Raw genomic sequence first — 20,825 nt, forward strand, 5'->3', positions numbered from 1 at the left:
CTGGCACTTCCTTCCAGAACCTCCTTCGCCTCGGGTCTAATTCACTGTAGGGACAGCGACTCGGCCTGGGAAAAGGCGTGAGGGAAGTGTCTGACCCGTGGCTAGTGGACCCGGTTGGCGCCAAGGCCCCAAGACTGTTTATTTAAAAGAAAATACACCTTGCAACAAAGTCTTGCTGCTTGGATTGGGTGAGGGGAGGGGCGAGCACAGTGGGCGCCAGAGCCGAACAATCCTTGAACTCCAAGCCTTCCCTAGCCCAAGTGAAAAGATCCGCTGAGCCACCTTGTCTGTGAGACCTCCTGGACTCCCCGCCCCCCACCCCGCCTCGCCCCTCGGTTAGGGGACTGCTAAATGTGATCCTGCCTTGCTGTGAAATTCCTGTACCTTTGACCTGGTGTTAGGTGTGCAAAGTCCAAATCCTACCTCCGTCTGCGCCTGGCCCCGTCTCGCCCTAAATGTGTAGAGCCCTCTTTTGAAAATTCCTAACTGGTGCATTGAGGTGTCCTAACCTTTCCCCAAGCAGTGTCCCCTTGGATTTATTGCTAGTCTATGCAGTTGTTACCTCCTTAAAAAGAAACAGGATTGGGGTGGAGGCATAGGAAAATGGGGTTGGGCATCTCCCCCTAGCTGGGGCCTGAATTTTTGTAAATAAATTTAATAAGCCTCTCTACCTAGAGAGGAAGGGGAGGCTGAACCGGAGTGAGATTCTAATCGTCTATCTCTGTCCATGTGAGTGAGTGTGTGTGTACCTGTGCGTGCAATCCCCACCCTACTCCTAGCTCAGAGGGATTGCTGTGAATTTTTTTTTTTTGGTGGCAAATAAAGATATTTCATTCTGTTCAATATTATGATTTTATTTGACCTTTTTATTAACCCCTCTCCTCTTAAAACCCCCTGCGCTCCCAAGACAGCAGAGGAGGTGATGAGGGTGGTGGTGGTGGTGGTGGTCGAGGAGGAGGAGGAGGAGGAGGAGGAGGAGGAGGCTGCCACAGTTGGGAGGGTTTGCTGGTGAGAACCAGGCCTTCTGAGATGAGGCAGGCCAGTGCTGGAACACTGGTGCTCAGTTCCACTGGCTGGGGCAAAGGTGGTCAAAGATTGCTTCAACTCTGGAGCAGAGAACATTCTATAGTTATTCCTAAGCTCCTTTTCCTCACGTGCAACTCGAGCTTCATCCAAATGCCCAGCAACCCTTTCTGTTTAAGTACAGGTTTGTTGTGGAGTTAATTGTAACCATCATCAAATTTAAATTTATAGGAATTTTCTTGGCTCCACTACCCTCCTGCCAGATGTCTCTGTCTGTTGCCGGTCAAATATGTAGAAATGAGAATAGGGCTCTCTCTCTCTCTCTCTCTCTCTCTCTCTCTCTCTCTCTCTCTCTCTTTCTCTGCTGTATTGGAATTTAAATATACAGTTTTAAAGGAAAAAGGGGAGAAGAGAGCAAACCAGCCCCCTCCCTTTCTTTTTCACAGCCTCTAGGGATGGGAAAGTGAGGCCCATACCCTTCCCCTTTGGCCCAAATGGTCAAGCTCCTCCAGACAGAACCAGATGCCTAGGCTGGGGCCACCCTGACTTTTATACATTGCATACCCCAGAGTAAAAAACCCCAGAGATGTGTTTTGTAGAGATTAGCAAGGAGAAGGGCACTGGGGAAGGAGGTAACCTATGGGGACAGTCGTCACACCAATCTCTATTTGCTGCATGTGTTTCTTCTGTGAAAAGTTAACTAATCATTTCAGTTCTTCAGAAAGGACATTCATCCATCTCTTCCAAATTTGTTATTTGAGGTAAGAGGTTCAAGACCAATTCTCTCATCTTCCTTCTGTCTTTATGTCCTTATGGAATTCCAAGAAAATGTTTTCATCCATGATACATTGTTGGATGAAAGGAGAAAGCACCCTGGGTCTCTGGTATAGATACTGCTCTCTGTTTTGATGACAGGGATTCCAAGGGCTTAGATAATCTGGATCTCTAATTTCTAAGTGTGGCTCTTTGAGATTTGCCAACTTGGGTGTATTGTGGCTCACAATCTTTCCTATGCTCACCCACAAAAAATTTTATCATTCAAGACAGTCAGTGTCTTTATGTGTGCACATGAGGAGAAGAATGGTTTGTGCACTTTTGTCTGCATGGAACAAATGTGACCTGATGCACACAGCTTATGTTCTCCCTGGTGTGTGAACACTGTCAGTATTTAATGAATGTAGACAGGAATACAACTGAGGGTCCTCTGTGTGTGCATGAGAGGGGAGAGTTTCTTGAGATGTGATGTTTATCCACTATATCCAGCTATACCGGGACTGTTAGCTTGCCGCCCATATTTTCTGTATAACAATAGACAACCATAGAACAAACCAGTTTTTAAAAGGAAACTATTAGCATCCAAGAACTCCTGATTTTGGAGAAAAAAAATTAACTTGCAATTATCACCTTCCCACAAATATATATACTAGAAAAGAATCTCTCTTCCAAAAGAGATTTCTGAAGAATGAGACTTGACATGAAAGAAAAACAAAGCCTTGTTTAATTTGAACCCAAAAAACCTGACATTTTGCAGCGACCTTCTTAAAAAAATAAAAATAAAAAGGAGGATCTCTGGCCCCCAAGTAAACCCACCTTCAAACTCCTAGAATGTCCAACCCCCCTTGCTAGCAGGGGCACTCTGGGCTCAACCCCTTGGGGTAATCCCCTCCAGCCGCAAGGCTGCCCTGGAACAAAAGATCGCAGTCTAGACGCCGCCATAAAGCGTCCCCGAGCCTCTAAACCCAGTTTCATTTCGCCCTTAACGACCCAGTCTGGCCTGTGTTAGAAAATGCTTCCGTCCTAAACAGTAAACAAACCCCCAGTGGATGGTCTTGGCTCTTCCTACACACCCCAGGCCCCACACCCCATCATCCCTTCGCCCCACATTTTCCCTCTTTTCCTCCAGCCTTTCTCAGCTCCCAGCTCCCCACCCCCCAAGTAAATAAACCAGAGGCCGAGTTCAAAGTTTCCTGGAGCTAAAGGAGGAATGTTGGTTGTAAAAATCCAAGTTTATAGCGCACGTGGGAGTTTACAAGGGTATTAAGTGGTGTGGGCTGAGAGCTCTCTGGGTCCCACCCCTTTTCCACTATGGGCTTTGGGGGTGCAAGGGGAGTCAGGGGTGCTTGAAATGAGAAATGGACTAGAGGTAGCTTTGGATTTGGAGTTTCTTTGACCTAGGTGGCTGGGAAATGCAAAACAGAGGAGCCTTGATGGTGGGCCTGCTTCCCCCACTCTGAGAGAGAGTCCCTAGGTTTTAGGTCTCCCAGATGGAAAGAGTGGAAATTTTGCTGGGGGTGGTAGAGGAATGAAAGCTAAAGACCAGGTGGTTAACAGTGAAGAAAGCTGTAGCTACCCATAACCAGTTAACCAGAAGGGAAAGAATTACCACAAGTTCATTTCTTGGGAAGGCTGTCAGAAGAGAGAGACAGAGAAGCCTTTCCTCAAGAAGGCAAAGGAGAACTTTGAACTTCAAGGGAGTCAAGGGCACTACCCCTTCCTCCCTCACCCCAATCCTCCCGCCCCTCCTAGGAATGAATCTGTAGGGCAATTCCTCTCCAGGCCAACATTCCCTGAAGTGGGTAGCCCCAAGGATTTCCTGGTGCCCTAGGGATGGATAATGCTGTTTACTAATCCTTTCCTGCCCAAAGCTGGCCAGTATCGTGTGCACGCGACTACACTCTTTATTATTCATATAAACCTTTAGAAAAGGCAACGCCCTGGAAGTTTTTATAACTTTGTTTGGCATAAAAGTTTTACAAGATTCTCCCTCCTTGAGGGGGGGTGCTTAGTTTAGGTCTTGACACAGGATGGAATCCTTGAGAAGGAGGAGAGAAAGATGGGCTCCTTGCTGAAGGCAAAAAAGGCTTGAAAATCAGGTCAGTCCCTTCTGAGACCTACCCTGGACCTGGTTTTGGGGACTGCCAGCAAACAGTAGCTGCAGGCATTCAGGACAGTCCTATCTACTCTATAGATCCCCCAAACTTGTAAAATGTCAGCAGTATAACAAACCTTCCCCAATTATAGCCTGTTTTGTTGTAGGCTATACTCTTTCTCTCTCTCTCTCTCTCTCTCTCTCTCTCTCTCTCTCTCTCTCTCTTTCTGTCTGGCCCATCTCTCTCTGTCTCTCACTCTCACACACACACCCTCACACCCTTCTACCCTCTTCTTGGAGTAGAGGAGTCATATAATCCTGGTTCAAACCCCTAATTTGGGGGCGGGGGCTTCTGCACACATAGCCCTATCCCTGTTGCCTTTGGGGTTTGAGGGAAAAAAAAATCCAAACTACCAGGAAATTCTTGCCTAGAGATTGCAGTTGTTATAGAATCAAAGGAGATAGCGGCCCAGAGTGCTCCAGTTCTCCTGAATCCTCTACGGAGAACAAAAGTACTTATGTAGGGACATGGCCTTGGAATGCCAACTTACATATGACCCCTTAGACCTGCCTTCTACCTGTAACTGACAGACCCTCACTCTCACTTCTTCTAACTCTAGCGCTGAGAGCACAAACAGGCTCAACTTTAGTCTATTTAATCTCAGTGCTGGAGTCAGAACAAAGATAAGGGAGCTTTTCTTTAATTATGGATCTGATGGACCAAGTTTCTTTAGCATGCTGGAAATGAAGATGACATGGAACCCCTGGAGCCTGGCATTTCAAGGAGCCTTTGGCATGGATGGGAGGTGCCTCTGAGTCGGCATTCCCTTCTCTCTAATGGCGACTCTGAGGCCTGGCCACCTCTGCTGGCTGACTGTTGTACACTTCGCCTTGTGAGGAGCTGAGCTGAGCTGAGCTGAGGCTGAAGGCGGAAGGTCAACTTCAAGCTGGAGCAACTGGAATGAGGAGTCATGGATCCGGCCTGTCTTTATCCTATTCACATAACCCAGCACAACAGAAAAAAATAAGTAAGCCTGGGTGGGGGGATTAAAAGTCGAGGGGCAGCAAGGAATCAAAGAAAGCAAAGGATAATGTTTATAATAAAGTAGAAAAAGGGAAAGGGGGAAACAAGACAACAAATTAAATTCTTGGGGGCCGGGGAATTACAGAGAAAAAAGAAAAAGAAGAGAAAGCAGGAAGAGGAAAAATGAGAGAAAGGAAGAAAAAGGAAACAGAAGAAAAGAAAAAACCGTTGAAAAGAAATTTAGCTGGTGAAGGAAGATCCTGTTTTTGGTTGTTTTTTGTTGTTGTTGTTTTGTTTTGTTTTTGTTTTTGTTTTTACGTTTTTTCCCTCAGGAGCAAGGCAGCCCAACCAGTCTACACTGACTAGAAATCTGACCTACAGAGGCAACTCAGAAACAAACCATTAAAGTGGGGACCAAGGTCTTCCCCCCACAAGACCTCCTCCCTTTGGGCTCCTCCTCCTAACATTTCTCTCTGAGGTCTGTGCGGTCTGGTTTCGATTCCATAGGCAAGGTTAAATAACTGGTTTCAGAAGGGCCAGGAAGCAGTCGGGCTGACGCGGGATAGCGAACTTCAGGATTCAAGAACTGCAGGAAGCGCTTTGGATAGAAGTAAATAATCGAGGCTGTGTCCGTGCAATTAAGTGCAAGCTGGACATGTGTGGATAGACGCTATAGAGCCTGTGGGTGCAAGTGTGTACACTGTCTAGATGTGAGAGCGAGTCTGCTGGCGGCGCTGCTTGCCCGGGTGGCTGCAAAATCCGAAATAGAACAGAAGCCCTTTATCCGTCCTCAGCTTCATACCTCTTTTACCTGTTTGAAACCCTTTCCCCTTGAACCTCTGAGCATTCCACTTTTTGCTTGGAGTTCCCCTGCTCTCAATTCAAGTGGTACTCTGGAAGAAAAGCGAATTGTTCCTGCAAGATTTGGGAAAAGAAAGATTAATCTCGGCCTCCAAAACATGAAGAAAATCCCAATAGTCAATGGTGTGATTTTGTTTTCCATTTTTGCTTGAAGAGATTTCAGTATGCGCATTTTTAAACTGTATTTAATTATTTTTATTCCAAAAGGAGATACACTCTTCCTTCTTTTTCATCATCTTCAGAATTTCCCAGATCATCCTTAACCTCTCAAGGAAACTCCGACAATTTTCAGAGGACGAAACAGGGTGCTGCTGGGACGATTTGAGGGCTTCTGCTGAAAAGAGCCTAGCTTCATTCTAATCCATTTACAGGGAACCTTAGGGTGTCTGGCCCCGAAGAACTGCTGGGCCCTTCTGGAGTCAGCCAGTAGCCCCTGAACCCTCTTCTGTTCCTTTGCTCACCGACCCAAAGGCCGCAGGAGGCCTAGGCGGCCCAGTCCAGTCAACAGGGCTGTACTTCAGTGTCTGGATACCGGGGCGGGAAGAGTAAAAGGGGCCTGGGCCTTCCTCTTAGGGTGGGTGGGATTAATTGAGACATAGGCACAGCCTTTGCCCCACTTTGGCCTGCAGTCCCCCGGAATTTTCACTTCCTTGTTGAGGTAAGAAAAGGGGAGACCCAGAGTAAGGCTTAGGAGTAGGGCTGTCTACATTGGGGGAAGTTGAAGAGATAACCTTAAAAAAAAAAAAAAAAAAAGGAAAGAAAGAAAGTATGGGGGTGGCTTTAGCAACACAGACTTCCCCTGGCGCCCACTCCAGTTGCCAAAGGTGCCCTTTGGGTAAGGCCAGTGGGCGCCTGGCAGTGGCAGCAGATCGGGTGGCTGAGGCGGCACGCATGCCTTTGAACGCCAGGCCAGGACAATAGGACGGAAACTGCCTTTGCTCGTGGACTCAGGAAAGGCAAGCCCAAGGGGGCAGGGCTTGGGACCCAGGCTAGACAGGACTTTCCTCGACCCACACAGATGCTCTCTACCCGGCCGCCCTCACTTTCACTTATTCTTTTTCTTTTACCTCCTTTAAGTTAGATCCCAAAGTCTTGGGAAAGCCAACAAGTTAGTCACGTCTGCGTCCGAGCAAGCCAGAAGGCTCTTGCTTAACAGCACTGGGTTTTCGTTTATCTTGAGTAATTAGAGGCAAACATTTGTCCCAACGGGGGTCCCACTTAGGCTGATGAATTTGATTTCTTGTTTCATTAATGGGCCGTGTTTATCATACTTCTAATTATTTCAACTTTAAACACTATTCGTTCTTGTGAGGAGGTGGGAGTTGAAGCAGGAAGCTTTTCTCCTAAGGGTATTATTTCCACTCATAATGGTAAGAATCCTGAAGCAACTCCCTTCCCTCCCATGGCTGAGGTTAGAGGTAGGCTTGGGTTGGGGGGGGGGTTCTGGCTGGTAGGGAAGAGAGGCCCAGAAGCTGAATGACTTTGCTTCTCTCTTGCTAGCCGGCCAGTTGCTGTGAGGGAGCATGTTGTTTGAGGATTATTCTAGAATTTGTTGACTTAATTTTCTGACTCTCAGTATCTGAGGCTGGGTTCCAATCCCACTGTCCCCTGCAAAGCTCTTCCCTCAAAACCTCCTCTCCAGCCAGCACACCGTGTTCTACATGGAGACACTGTCCCTTCCCTAGTTCCTCCGGTCCTTGAGATAAAAGCTGGGAAGAGCTATGGTAGCCCAGCTGCACCTGGCTGTTGGAGAAAGAGCCCTACCAGCCTCCAAAACAGGGGACAAGGGCAGGGTTTTGAGAGGACAGACTCCAGGGACAGGCACACCATGGAGGGAAATAAAGAGATGTGAAAGAGGGGGAGGGAACCCCCAAAGCCATATAATTCTCAATTGCTTTGGTCTTTAATTTCATCGTCCCATAAATGAGGAAATATCAGTTCCCATACTAAATTTTTATCCCCAGCTGATAAATATGACGGGAAATTTTCTTTGGGTCCTCGTAAAAGGGAACGGTTTCGATCAAACTCGTGGGGAAAGACTTATGCAGATAATACAAACAGAGTGGCCATAAAGTCTCGGCTGTTTCCCGCGGGATGGTCAGTGGAACAAATGGCTCCCTCGATTGACTGCTGCTGGGGACTGTCCCAAGTCTGGTCTGGGGCCTAAACAGCCTAACCTTGCCCTGGATAACCCCCAGGCTGAATCCAGGGTGACCCCTGCAAACGAAAACATAAAACTATTTCAGATCTTCCCTGCCAGTTGCAAATAAGTCACAAACTCCACGGATCTTTCGATTCCCCCCCCCCGCCCCTGGAATTAAGGGACCCCTGGGTCTTCTTCTCCTGGTTGGGGGAATTCGGGGCACAATTCTTTCCTTAGTCTTCTTCCATCACAGCCGGCTAGGGCCTCCAGAAATCGGTCCAGCTTCTTCTCTCATCCATGCCGGTGCGTCAGGCCCAGGAATCCTTTCCCAGCCAGGCTCTGGTCCTTCGGAAAAAGGAAAGTCCACAGCCTCTGCCTGGGGAAAAATGCGGGGCTACCGGAAAGACAAGTTATTCTCCGGATTCCGTTTCCTGAGGAAGGGGTGGAGAGTTTAGTTCGCTTTGGAAGAAAGGTGATGGAGAAATCGAACGAACTATTTTAAACACACATTTCTCCCTGCGTTTTCCCTTTAATAAACACACACACACACACACACACACACACACACACACACACACTAGACCGCCCCCTCTTCTCTAAAACATACTCCCAGACCTATCGCTTTAAAAGAACTCTTCTCGCGGATGAGATTTAACTGCGTCTTGTGCTCCTTTTCTGCATGCATACATACACCAATCCTCCAACCCAGCTAAGGCCTACAGGTTATATTCAGAAATATTCCTTGTTTTAGTAAGGGCAAGGTCAAGCGGAAAACGACAGCCGCTGGGGCATGAAGCAAAACACCCTACTAAGCCGGCCCCAAGGCCAAAGCCCAGTGGCCGGAGTTGTTCATCCAGTTAGGCCCAGACTGCAAGCAACTTCAGGGCTGGAGAAAGGGTACCTCTAATCTTCAGCTTCCTCCTCCAGGGATCCCTAAATCCACCGGGGTTCTCTTTTTGCCTGAGATGGCCGTGAGCCGAGCCGTTCCCGGGCCCACTCCAAACACTGGAGATTCTCAGTCCCCACAATGAACTTGCAACTCAGTTAATCTCCAAGACTTGTGGTCCGAAGCTCCCAGGCCCAGGGGCCAAGCTGAAGGAACCAGGAGGCAGGGCAGCAGAAACTTTAGTCCTGCTTTTGATTCTTTAACTTTCTCTTCCACCCTGAGCCCACTGGAGATCCTCCCCTCCTCCCCCAAAGCATCAACCGGCTCCCAACCCAAGAGAAGAAACGGGAGTATGGGGTGAGGGAAGTGGAAGGTGAAGAGATGGGAAGGAATACCTGAATCGTGTCTTGACCTTTTAATTTGAATTTGACTGTTTTGAGCCCCAGTTGCCTCACTCTCTCCCGTATTTTCCCCCTCTCCACCCCCTTTCCCCAGGAGTCACAGGCTGGTTCTCTAGTAAACAAGTCCCACTCTTCTCAGAACAGTCCCAAGTCCCTCCACCCACCCCACCACTACTCCACCACCCCCCCACCGCCTCTGCAGCCCGGGGGGCGCTTCCTTTGTTCGCCAGGAAGGGCTCCCGTGCCCCTACCCCTAGGCAGCTGCTAGGTGGCGCTGTTACTCCACGCTGCGCGCTCCGCCTGCCGACAACTTGACCCCGCTGACGTCACGGCCGTCTGAATCATCAAGGCCATTTTCAAATCCCATTGGTCTAGCCGTCACATGGTGAGGACCGAATGCGCGGATAATTATGGAGCTGATATTTCCCCCCTCCCCTTCTTTTTCCTCCCGCCCCTCCAACCGCCCCCCCTTCCCGGATGGGGGGAAAAAAAAGATGTCAGCTCCTCCGCTGTAGTATTGCTCCTTAAAAAGCCCTCTCTCTGAAAATGACATGCCCTCGCAATGTAACTCCGAACTCGTACGCGGAGCCCTTGGCTGCGCCGGGAGGAGGAGAGCGCTATAACCGGAGCGCAGGAATGTATATGCAATCTGGGAGTGACTTCAACTGCGGGGTGATGAGGGGCTGCGGGCTCGCGCCCTCGCTTTCCAAGAGGGATGAGGGCAGCAGCCCCAACCTGGCCCTCAACACCTACCCGTCCTACCTCTCGCAGCTGGACTCCTGGGGCGACCCCAAAGCCGCCTACCGCCTGGAACAACCTGTTGGCAGGCCTCTGTCCTCCTGCTCCTACCCACCTAGTGTCAAGGAGGAGAATGTCTGCTGCATGTACAGTGCAGAGAAGCGGGCGAAAAGTGCCCCCGAGGCAGCTCTCTATTCCCACCCCCTGCCGGAGTCCTGTCTTGGGGAGCACGAGGTACCTGTACCCAGCTACTATCGCGCCAGCCCGAGCTACTCGGCGCTGGACAAAACGCCCCACTGTGCCGGGGCCAACGACTTCGAAACCCCTTTTGAGCAAAGGGCCAGTCTCAACCCGCGCGCGGAACATCTGGAATCGCCTCAGCTTGGGGGCAAAGTGAGTTTTCCTGAGACCCCCAAGTCCGACAGCCAGACCCCCAGTCCCAATGAGATCAAGACCGAGCAAAGTCTGGCGGGCCCAAAAGGCAGCCCCTCGGAGAGCGAAAAGGAACGGGCAAAGACCGCAGACTCCAGCCCAGACACCTCGGATAACGAAGCTAAAGGTAAGGCCGCCTGGGCCGCGGGGCCGGCTGGGCTGGGACGCTGGGGGCACTGGTCTTCGTGGTCAGGTCTCAGAGCAGGAAGATGAAGAGAGGGTTGAGCCGAGGCCTAGGGAACACGAGGGTTCTGAATTGACCCGGGCTTGAGGGTCCTGTTTGCTGAGCGCCAGGCTGATGGTGTGTCATTTAGCAGGGAAAGGTAGAAGGCGATGTGGAGGTGCCAGGCCAGCTCGGCCTTTGGATGCATAGGCGGAAGAGGTGAGCATTACAGGCAGCCTGCGGGTGCCCTGTGCTGCACCAGATCCGTGGCCATTCCTCGGCGCCTGGTGGCTTTGGTTTGCTTTTTCAGTGAGGGTGTCCTGGGGGTTCATGTCCCCAGCGCAGGTCAAAGCGCACAAAAAGCTTAAAATGGCGATCCTTGGGCCAGGGACCAAAGAAGGCTTAGAGATGAGTAATTTCTCTTCATTGCATTTTCCTAGTTGGAAAAATGTTTCCTATGAAACACATTTGTTGTTTGTGGGTGCGATTTGTGCATACAGTTTGCGCCCCTGAGATTTCTGTCTCGTCAGGGGCCTTGGGCAGCGAGGCTGAGGCCGGAAGAGGTGGAGGTAGAGGGCTGCCCGCCACATCCCTCCCTCCTCCAGATGCTGGGCGTGAGAATGGCTTTGGATCAGGGCATTGGAAATGTTTCTTTCCTTTCCTTTCCTTTTCTTTCCTTTCCTTCTTTTTTTTTTTTTTTTTGATCTTTAAAAATTTTTCTCTTCTCTATTTTTTCTAGTTATGTTTTTCCCCCCATTGGTTTTCAAAAGCAGCTTATAAGTGAGTGGTTGGAAATTTTCTGTGTGCGTGGCAAGAGGTTTACTCCTGAGAAGGAGTGAGGCTTTGGTTGGATTTCTTTGTGATTTTTGGTTCAAGAAAGAATGTTCAGCCAGAGTTCAAGCTCAGGGTTCACGATCCATTTCTTCTGTAACTGGGGCCTTTCAGGACCCTGGGGCAGGGGACTGCAGAGTTTGAAACAGGAACAGGATTGGGATACTGAGGGCAATGACTTTCCCTGGAAAGTTTGGAGCAAAAAGCCCAACGGGGAGGAATAAACCCGCTCCCCAAGACACTGGCTCCTGGTGGTGGTGTATGAGGCGGACTCATTGGTGTAGAAGTAGAAGAAATATTGAGAGTGAGTCAGACTGGGGTTGTCTTGAACCTTGTATGTGGTGCTTTGTATGTGGGTGGAAGTGCACACTAATGTCTGCGCGTGACCTGTGTGTGTGTGTGTGTGTGTGTGTGTGTGTGTGTGACACTTGTGTTCCTCACACACTCACTCATATATACACATACACTCTTTAGGTGCGCAAGGGCAAAGCCTTACCCTCTTGGGTCTGCTCTGCAAAGAGAGCCTTGGTAAATCAGTCCTTAGAGACTTTGACCAGATGACTGTGGCTGTGTTTGTGAAGATGAGGAAATGAGGCACCCATGCCACACACATGTCCTTATGGCACATATAGAATGCAAAGGTTTGATTTTATCCCCTCGCCATAAACCCTGAACTGGACTGGGGTAGAGGACTAGGGTAGAAAAAACTTCATCCTAGCAAAGTCAAGGTTAGCAAGTCCACCTCCTAAACCCAAACTACACCCATTTTGATAGACACCCCTTTCTTTTCTTGTCCCCCAACAATCTAAGCCCTCCTATCCCAAACTAACACCCAGAGATTGCACTTTGCATTCTCCCTTTCCTTCACCCCTTTTTGCTGTTTCCACCAGGCCAGAGGCAAAGAGTTTTTGGCTAAGGTCCATTTGTAATTTCTTTCCTCCTCTTAAAACCCAACAACCCCAATAAAAAATAAACAGAACAGAGTTAGATGTGGGGAACCTGTAAACAGTTTGGCAAGAAGCTGCAGGTGCAGAGATTGGAGAATAATTAAAGACGTTGACATTTTCTAGACTATAGCTTCAAGTTTATAACCCCCACCCTTGTTTCCTGGATGCCCTAGGGAGCTTTCCTCACCACCAAACCATACAAAATCCAGGACCCAGAAGCCTCATTTGACATAAGGAAGAGAGGAAGCAGGGTGTACACAGAGCTGTCAGCAAAGTTATTTACTAGGTACCAATGGCTCCCTAGTCTTTGGACTCTATATTTCCTTTGCCCCCTTTTAAAGGGTGGCTGTGTTCTCTTCTGTTACCTGAAGAGCAAGGCTGATTCATTTCAGCAAGAATACTTACTAGAAAGAGAAGCTAACAATAAGATAATGGAAACACATATTATGGCATCTTTTCACATATGCAGTCATTTATCCATACCCCTCCTGTGTATACAGATGTGTGTGTATTTGAAAACATACACATCTACCTTCACATAGACTCTAGGGGAAGGCAATAAATACCTTAGAATGTCCCCCTTCCTTGACCTTAAATCCTCTGGTCCAGGGAAAGTTGTCTGAGGAGCCCCCAGCATGTCTCAGAACTGTTCCCCTGACCTCTGCTGCTCAGTCAGGCTTCTCTGGCTCAGTTATACCTGAAGCAGATGGCCAGGAGAGAAGGGGGGTAGCAAAAGAAAGCTCTAACAAGACAGCAATCCTGTGGCAATTCAGGTGGAAATAAGAGTTGGGGGCCTAGTGAAGGGACTCCTGAGATGTCTTTGGCTGCAGAGACAAGGACAGAATACCTCCATAGAGTTGAAAGGAGCCAAAGCTCTCTAGGAAATGACTGTGAGCTGTGGGGTAGACCTCATTGAAGATGCTTTTTCTGTCTGGCTGGATTTTTCAAGATCTGGAGCAGAACAGAGTTGAAGGAAAGCCTGGAGAGATTTAAGACAACCACCAGGATCAGGAGAGGCATTCAGAATTGGTTAGGTTAAGGTGGGCTTGGCTAATTTAAATTTAGTAAACACTTTGAGGGTAAGAGCCTCCTCTCTTTTGTCCCTGTAAGTCTAGTCTAGACCCCTAAGAAATCCCAAAAGCCCAAGAGAACCTGCCCCCAAGCATGTGAGGCTAGAGTAGTTCTCCAGTGCCTCTTTACCCACCCTCTCCCCAAACAGGCTTTTCCAAAAGCTGCATCCTGAGGGCTTGCTTCTTCCAGGGATACTTATGTAAATAATGTTATTTTTAACAGAGGAGATAAAGGCAGAAAACACCACAGGAAATTGGCTGACAGCAAAGAGCGGAAGGAAGAAGAGGTGCCCCTATACTAAACACCAGACGCTGGAATTGGAGAAAGAATTTCTGTTCAATATGTATTTGACGCGAGAGCGCCGCCTGGAGATTAGCAAGACCATTAACCTTACAGACAGACAAGTCAAAATCTGGTTTCAAAATCGCAGAATGAAACTCAAGAAAATGAACCGAGAGAATCGGATCCGGGAACTGACCTCCAATTTTAATTTCACCTGAGCCAGCGTCATCTCCTCCCCCTCCCCATCTCTCCTTTCCCCGCCCCTCCTCCCTTTGTGCCTGGTGATATTTTTTCCCCTCCCTGAGTATAAATGCAACACGCCTGCAAAAAAGAAAGGCAAAGACCTCAGACTCTCCTTCCAAGGGACCTATGGTTCGTGCTTCATGGAGGCTTCCAGCTAAAGCATGAGAAATGGGGTGCTGGGTTTCGGGGTGTTATGTGTGCCCTCAAAGATGGGGTGGGAGTGTGGCTGGTGTGTGTGTCAGTCCCTCACTCACCCACGCACTCACACGCAGCATTCTGTTCTCCATGCAAAGTTAAGATCGAATCCACCCGATTATAGGGGAAAGAAAGGGGGGGAAACAACCAGAGAGGGTCTCGGAGAGCACAGTCAGAATTGCTCCCTCCTTGCTGCATCCCCTCCCTTAGAATAATAGACAGTCTTGAAAGTTCGCCTAGTATTTGTGTGTTTGTCATAGCACCCAGTGTCTAGACCCAACCCTCCCTGTGTCTTTCCCTCCCAGTGGCTCTGAGAATCTGCTTGAAGTATTTGTACTGCTTTCTGCTTTTCTCCCAGCACCCTGTATCTCCCATCTACTAACATCTCAGAAATTCCATCCAGAAGAACAAAAATATTAAAAATAGAACATAGCAAAGTAAAACCAAATCCCCCCCCCCAAGTTATCCTATCCCTGTCTGGGAGTTGTGTTATTTAAAGATATTCTGTATGTTGTATCTTTTGCATGTAGCTTCCTTAATGGAGAAAAAAATCCTAATAAATTTCCGGAATCTTAATCCTCAAATGGGTGGTTTTTTGTTTTTAGTGGCTTTTTTAGCGACATCCCTCCCCCCAAAACACTGAGTGTGTGGATATGTGTGTGTTTTGTGTTTGACTCATCTCCTACAGCCTTTCCAGAATGTCTCTTGGCGGGTTTAATGTAAGTGAGAGACCATAACGTTGATTTAAATATTATCCAGGTGACCACAATAAGTCAAGGTCATAAAACAGTAATGTCAGGACGGTCTTGGTGCGCGCGAGAGGTGGATTTTATGATCTGCAAATATAATGTGGTACTGCAGTAAAAGATGCATTTAAAGGTGACTGGAGGAGGGAAAGAGGCAGAGAGCAAACTGCAATCCTGAGGAGCAGACGGATCTGATTGCCTTCGGTGCTGGGGGCTGGGTGCACCCCACCACTGCTGGGGGCACCTCAGGAACCCCCACCCATCTAAACAGAGGAATAAACTTAACCACCGGAGGGGCACGAGGAGCTCAGCCCCCCTCACCCTCCCTCGACAGCAGCTAACAGAAGCGCCAGCGGCAGCAAGAGGAGGAGGAGGCGGCGACAAGGTAAGAGAATCGGTTTCTTGTTCTTCTCTTGGCGTTGGACTGAGGACTAGCAAGGTCCCCAGGTGCCCTGCGAGCAGCGGGTAGAGCAAAGAGGAAGGTGTTTCGGGCATCTGTGTTTGCTGAGAGCTCCGGATTTGCCTTTGGCCGCCGGCAGTGGAGGGCAGCGGTTCTGAGCTCCCTCCCTTCCCCTCCCGGCCCACTGCCGCCGTGGGGTTCGGTGGTTAAAGGGGTAAATTGGTGGTTTTGGCTTCTTTATCTTTGCAGGCACTTAGGAATGTTTGGAGGTCCACCCATCAGTTTAGGTATCTCTTGGTCTGGTTGTATGTTGGGGAAGGTAGAAGGGTTGGAGCTGGAAGCTTGTTTTCTTGGTTTTGCTGGTGTAGGTGTGAGCCTTGTCCATGTTCTTGGTCCTTGTGTTTCCTACTGTGGGGCTTTTGCCAGGCAAGTGGCCTGACTGGAAGTGGCTCCAGAGCCTGTACAGGCGCAGGCGCTGTGGTTCAGGCACCCATGCTTGTTGAGAACCCTGAGACAGAAAGAGTCTGGGAGCAGAGCAGAGGAGAGCCAGATGGACAAGACAGGGAACCTAGCTCAAGAATGGAAGAATGATCCAGCTCCCCCCAGGGCCAGGACCAGATGCAGGGGCATAGCTCTACTGCAGTACTGGGGGTGGGGCAGGTATTTGGCGGCTAGAGATCCCATCTCACCAGATTTTCCAAATCAATTTGCTTATACCAGAAACTAATGGAGCAATCATCCTTTGCCCACCCAGCCACCCAAAGTCTGCTCTCTAGTCCTTAGGGAGATTGTAAGGGCGGAAAGGGGATCGGGCTGAATTTCTTCCTTCCCCGAGCCCCTTCCCTTCTCCTTTGGATAGATGCAAAGCTGAAACTCTGGCCCTGCTTGCTCAGCTGATCTGTGGCTTAGGTAGTTTCATGTTGTTGGGATTGAGTTTTGAACTCGGCAACAAGAAACTGCCTGAGTTACATCAGTCGGTTTTCGTCGAGGGCCCCAATTCACCTCTCCTAACCCTTTCCTTCCTTGTGGGGATGCCCCACCACCCCATTCTAGGTAGGGCACAGTGGGTGCAGACTGAGGAGGTCAGGCTGTGAGTGGAGGCCATGGAACAAATTCTGGACAACCCTGCTTTACAACCATCTCCTTCTCAGCCTGTCCCAATGTCTACAACTGAGAGAGAGGTCTTTCCTTTCCCCCTGTAGCTATTGTCTCCTGAGCACAGTTGATAGACAGACAAAGGAGGTCCAGCCAATTCCAAGGAAATGCTGGAGTTTGAGTTTGGCCTGGTGGGCCAGTTCAGTTGGGTAGCAGGGTGGGGCAGAGTCAATAAAGGAGAGAAAAGCTCCTAGAAAGAGGAAGGAGTCCCTGAAATGGTTAGTGTCTCTCCCTGCCACCTCTGGAGAGAGGGCAGTGCTCCTTAAGAAAGTGGGGTTGTTGTTCCAAGAGTTAGGAAACTCTGAGAACAGCGGCTTCTCCTTCCCTCCATAGCTCCATCTCCAGGGAAAACACACATATGGGAAGTGAGTGGGTTAGTGGAGAAACACCAAGTCCAAGTAGAAACCTTCCCAAATACACCCTGTTGAGGGCAAAAGCCCAGCTCTGCTCTGCTCTGTCTGTTACGGATAGGCCTTGATCTGTGTGTCCGATAGTATGTGGCTGCTAGGCATTTGTCTGTCCTTGTGTTCTGTGGAAGTGTCTGGTAAACAGATGCTACCAGTACCCACCGTTACCATGTTGTTGAGAAGGCTGTTGGCTGATTCTAGGGGGCGGAGGGGAGAAAAATGGGGAGAAGGAGATCTGAGCAATGAGAAACTTTACAGACCCCCTCCACTGTGTTCCCCTCAGCTTTCTCAATTCTGGCCTTGGTTTCTGCAGAGAAGAATTTAAAAAAAAAAGGGGGGGGGACAGAAGGTTCTGTTTTCAGAGACACTGGAAACGGGATACCCAAAGGAGGTCAGCTTCTAGGGACTCTTTCCATAATTATGGTTATGAAAACAGGGAATACAATATAAATCATGTCTCTAACAAACTATCACAGAGAATTTTGAATTTCCAACCTGGTATCCAGAAGACAGTGATGTGACCTTACATGTGCATAGCTCTCTTTTCTAGCTGTCCCATCTAGGCTTTCTGATATCTCAATATCTCTCTGAGATCAAATTGTGTGCATGCCAGTCAGCCTGTCTATCTCTATCTCTCTCTCAAATTTATTTTGACTTCCATGGACATTGGAGGAGAAAATGGGCATAGATTCTCCCTTTCCCAGCTGAATTGTTGGTCTATCTGTCCTCCATCCCTTTGTGGGAGGAAAAGTATTGGAATCTCTATGGCTCCCAGGGAAATGGAGAAGATTTCCAGAAAAAAAAAAAAAAAAGGCCAATTGGTAGTGGAAGATATATAAGGGGATTCCTTGGTTTGGGAATCTTGCAGACTTTGGGTAAAGAAAACCCCAGGCTGGAACAAGGTGTTGAAGAGCACTTGGTTTAGAGAAATCGCCCCGATGGGCCGAAATGTATCAATATAGGGCTTCTCTGCCTTGAGTCCCTTTGCCCCTATTTCCATTTCAAAGATGATGGGCTTAAAGGAGGTGGCCAAAGAGTCAGGGGTCAGAGCGGTCTCCTCCCTAGATCCAGAGAGAGGGAGCAAGGTCTCATAGGGCCAAGGTGAGGGCCAGTCTGATGGTCAGAGTCCAGCCCGGGGGGCCCTGGGGCTGTGGATCATGGCTAAGGCGATGGTAATTATTTATTCGCTTCGCAGAAAGGGAGTCTTCAGAAGGAACAGCGTGAAGAAGAGGGAAAAAATTATCTCTCTCGTCTGAGGATATTAAGATGGATTTTTATTTCTTAAAGGACCCTCCCCGCCGAGAGCACATAAGCGTAAACTTAATATATGCTCGGCAGCCCAACTCTAGAAATCGCAATAAAAGTTAAAACCTCCCCTACTGGTTTTTTTTAATTATGATATGGGAAAGGGGAGCAGGATTTATAGAGCTGAACTCTCGGCGTGTGTTTGAGACTTGCGGAAGCAGGAGGAAAAGGCAAGAGCTCGCCAAGGAGAGCCTTGGTCTCTGAGATGTCTCGCCGGCTGTGGGGGCTCAGGCTCAGCCCAGCTAATCCTCTATGGCCTCCCTGGGACCTCACCCCGGCAGTCAGTCGGCCTTGCCGCGGCTCACACGCTGGGAGATGCAACCCTTCTTGGGAACAGGTGACGTGAAGGCGGCAAGCTGGGGACAAGGGGAGTATAAATGGGATGACTAGCTCACAGAGCTTTGTGTGTGTCCCTTGCTGGGGACGAGGTTTGCCCAAGTGTAGCCCAGCGGATGGCTGGATTCGATTCGGAGGGGTGTCCGGGCACCAGAGCAGGGACAAGGTGGACTGTGTGTGGATATCGGCCGCAGACTGAACAGAGCAGACTCCTGGGCTGTGGTCAGCGGCGAGCTGGGCAACCGGATGTTGAGTCTGTAGGAAGGACCTTGAGGTCTGTTGGGTGTTTGGGCTGCCGGGGGGCGGCAGCCCGGAGTGCGGAGGGAGCATGCAGTGCGCTGGGCGCGGCGGTCAGCGTGGGCGAGGCTGTAGGCCCTGCGCACCTCTGCGGTTGCTGGGCTGTGTCCCGGACAACTAAACTAAGATCGGACCCATGATCAGAACATGGAAATAAATGCAGTTAGGGGTCCTTTTTTTTTCCCCTCCCTATATAAGAGGTCCTTTCTTTTTTCTTTCGGAGATACCTGGATTTGGTCCAGAGCAGGTTGCCCGCGGGAGGGCCCGCGAGCAGCAGCGTGCGAGGGAGGGAGGGAGGGAGGGCGAAGGAGGGAGGGAGGGAAGGAGGGCGGGTGGCGGCGGCTGCGGTGGCCAGGGCTTCCCTCCCTGGGCGGGAGGCGGCTGCCGTGCGTCTGTGGCCGTGGGGAGCCGAAGAACAGGTAACGGAGGCTTCCCAAGGCGGGATTGGACCAAGCCTAAGATACCGAGTCTTGGGGGGGGCCTCTGCCTGAGGTCCTGGCGGGAGAGAAGGTAGGGAGATCCGCGCCAGCCAGGCCTGGCTAGGAGGCCTCGGAATGTTCAACCTGTGTATGATTTCAGCCTCACACTCATGTTGTGAGTCTGTCTGCCTTGGGATATGCTGCTTCCCTGTCTGTCTGAGACTTCTCAAACCCGGGCACTCCTTCCAAAGGCTGAGAAAAATTCGTCGTCGGAATGTGTACTTTCATTCATTGGATTCTCTGCAACTCGGCGGGGCCGGTACCCCCAAGTTGGAAGGGAGCTTTCTTCCTGTTTTCTGGACGTGGAGTTCTCTGGCTTCCTCGGCCACAGGCTGAGTTTTCCGGTTCTAGGTTCGCGAGTCGCCCTGATGTTTGAAGCTAGACAGCTCCCAGTCGGGCAGGGAGGGCGGGGGAGAGACCCGCGGCTCTGTCTCCTTAATTGTACTTCGAGCCTGTATTGTCTCTCATTTCGCCACCTACGCTTCCTCAGTCTGGGCTCCAAAGTCACTGCAAATTTCCTTGCGATACATACATCACACAAAAGATCAGGTAACAACGTGCTCAGAGCCATTAAGTCAGAGCACAGGGCAGCCCTGGCTCTGGGGCGGCTCCCCCTGCAGCCACTCCCCAGGCTGGAAAACCAGACTGTGTTGGGGGAGCCGGAAATAACCCCGTTTGCTGCGGAGCGGCAGGGCGGGGGCGCCGGCGCGAAGGCAGGCCGGGCAGGCCATGGCGTTGAGAGGGCCATGTTCACAGGCTCTGGGGGTTTCACGCTTGCTGAGCTTGGGGCCTAGCTCCTGGTGTGGTGTGCAGGGATCCCAGATACCCACCTTGGGTGGGGGTAGTACGCGGGTCTCCTCGCGGCAGGCAGGAGAGCTCAGTTTCTGCTTCCAGTGCAGGCCTTAGCTAGGAGGAGTTGTGTGTGGGTGTGTTTTTTCCCAACAAAGAGGGATCAGGAGAGATGGGGGGGGGGAGTAGAAGGGGAACCAGGGAGGGGGCGGGGAAGGGGAGAGGGCAGCGGAGGGATGAAATGAGCCCATTTCAGGGGAGAAGGAAAATGAAAGCAAACGGTGCAGGGCCTCCTCGGTTCAGGGCCGGTGCTGTGGAGCAGTAAGCGGGCTCCCTGCCTGCGGCGGCCCGAATGGCCCGCTGGGGGCACAGGGGAAAGCCTGTTTTAAATTTAATCCGAACTTGACGGTGTGGATTGAACCGGAGGGAATTTAAATCATTAAAAGGGAGACACTCGGCAGGGGGGAGGGGGGATGATGACTCTAACCTATCTGTCTGTCTGTCCTTTCCATGGTGCTAGCTTGATTGTGGTCTTAGTTGTCCAGGTTTGAAGTGATAGAGGAAGTGTGCCCCTCCCCCCTCAGGAGGACTCCTCTCCTGTGCCCACTGAAATCTGTTGAGGGTGTAAGGTAAACGGTAAGAAGAGCCAGCTAGAACTGGGCTTTTCTCCCCCCAACAGTTGTTACTTCCAGCTTCCTGGGGTCTCTCAGGTTGCCCCAAGGGTGCTAAGGAAAATTGAAAGGCCTGGTGTAGACAAGAGGGACTCCTGGAATAGAATAGGAGATTCAGCAGGAGTAATTGA

General features: G+C 50.1%; 1 protein-coding gene, 1 long non-coding RNA gene and 1 other non-coding gene across 7 annotated transcripts; 2 read left to right on the top strand and 1 right to left on the bottom strand.

Annotated features, from left to right (window-relative positions):
• Positions 1-871: 871 nt before the first annotated feature.
• Positions 872-9,352, bottom strand: LOC107978036. 5 transcript variants are annotated; one of them, XR_004768648.1, is made up of 4 exons: positions 9,202-9,352; positions 8,822-9,012; positions 5,719-8,351; positions 872-1,106 (listed from the first exon to the last, which is right to left on the bottom strand). It is a non-coding gene; the product is annotated as an uncharacterized LOC107978036 (long non-coding RNA). The 5 variants fall into 5 exon arrangements; XR_003481454.2 differs by lacking the exon at positions 872-1,106 and having other exon boundaries at positions 4,573-5,831; positions 6,845-8,351; XR_003481453.2 differs by lacking the exon at positions 872-1,106 and adding an exon at positions 4,573-4,885 and having other exon boundaries at positions 5,728-8,351.
• A 262-nt stretch (positions 9,353-9,614) lies between these two features.
• Positions 9,615-14,693, top strand: Hoxc10 (homeobox C10). Its single transcript, XM_027396750.2, has 2 exons — positions 9,615-10,504; positions 13,612-14,693. Exons 1-2 carry the CDS (start codon positions 9,754-9,756, stop codon positions 13,887-13,889), a joined length of 1,029 nt encoding a protein of 342 aa, XP_027252551.1. The 5' UTR covers positions 9,615-9,753; the 3' UTR covers positions 13,890-14,693.
• Positions 14,694-16,151: 1,458 nt separating this feature from the next.
• Mir196a (microRNA mir-196a) lies at positions 16,152-16,228 on the top strand. The gene has a single exon (NR_105161.1). It is a non-coding gene; the product is annotated as a microRNA mir-196a (primary transcript).
• The last annotated feature ends 4,597 nt before the right edge of the window (positions 16,229-20,825 follow it).

Source organism: Cricetulus griseus, chromosome 2, assembly GCF_003668045.3.
Source record: "Cricetulus griseus strain 17A/GY chromosome 2, alternate assembly CriGri-PICRH-1.0, whole genome shotgun sequence".
Lineage (NCBI taxonomy): Eukaryota > Metazoa > Chordata > Mammalia > Rodentia > Cricetidae > Cricetulus > Cricetulus griseus.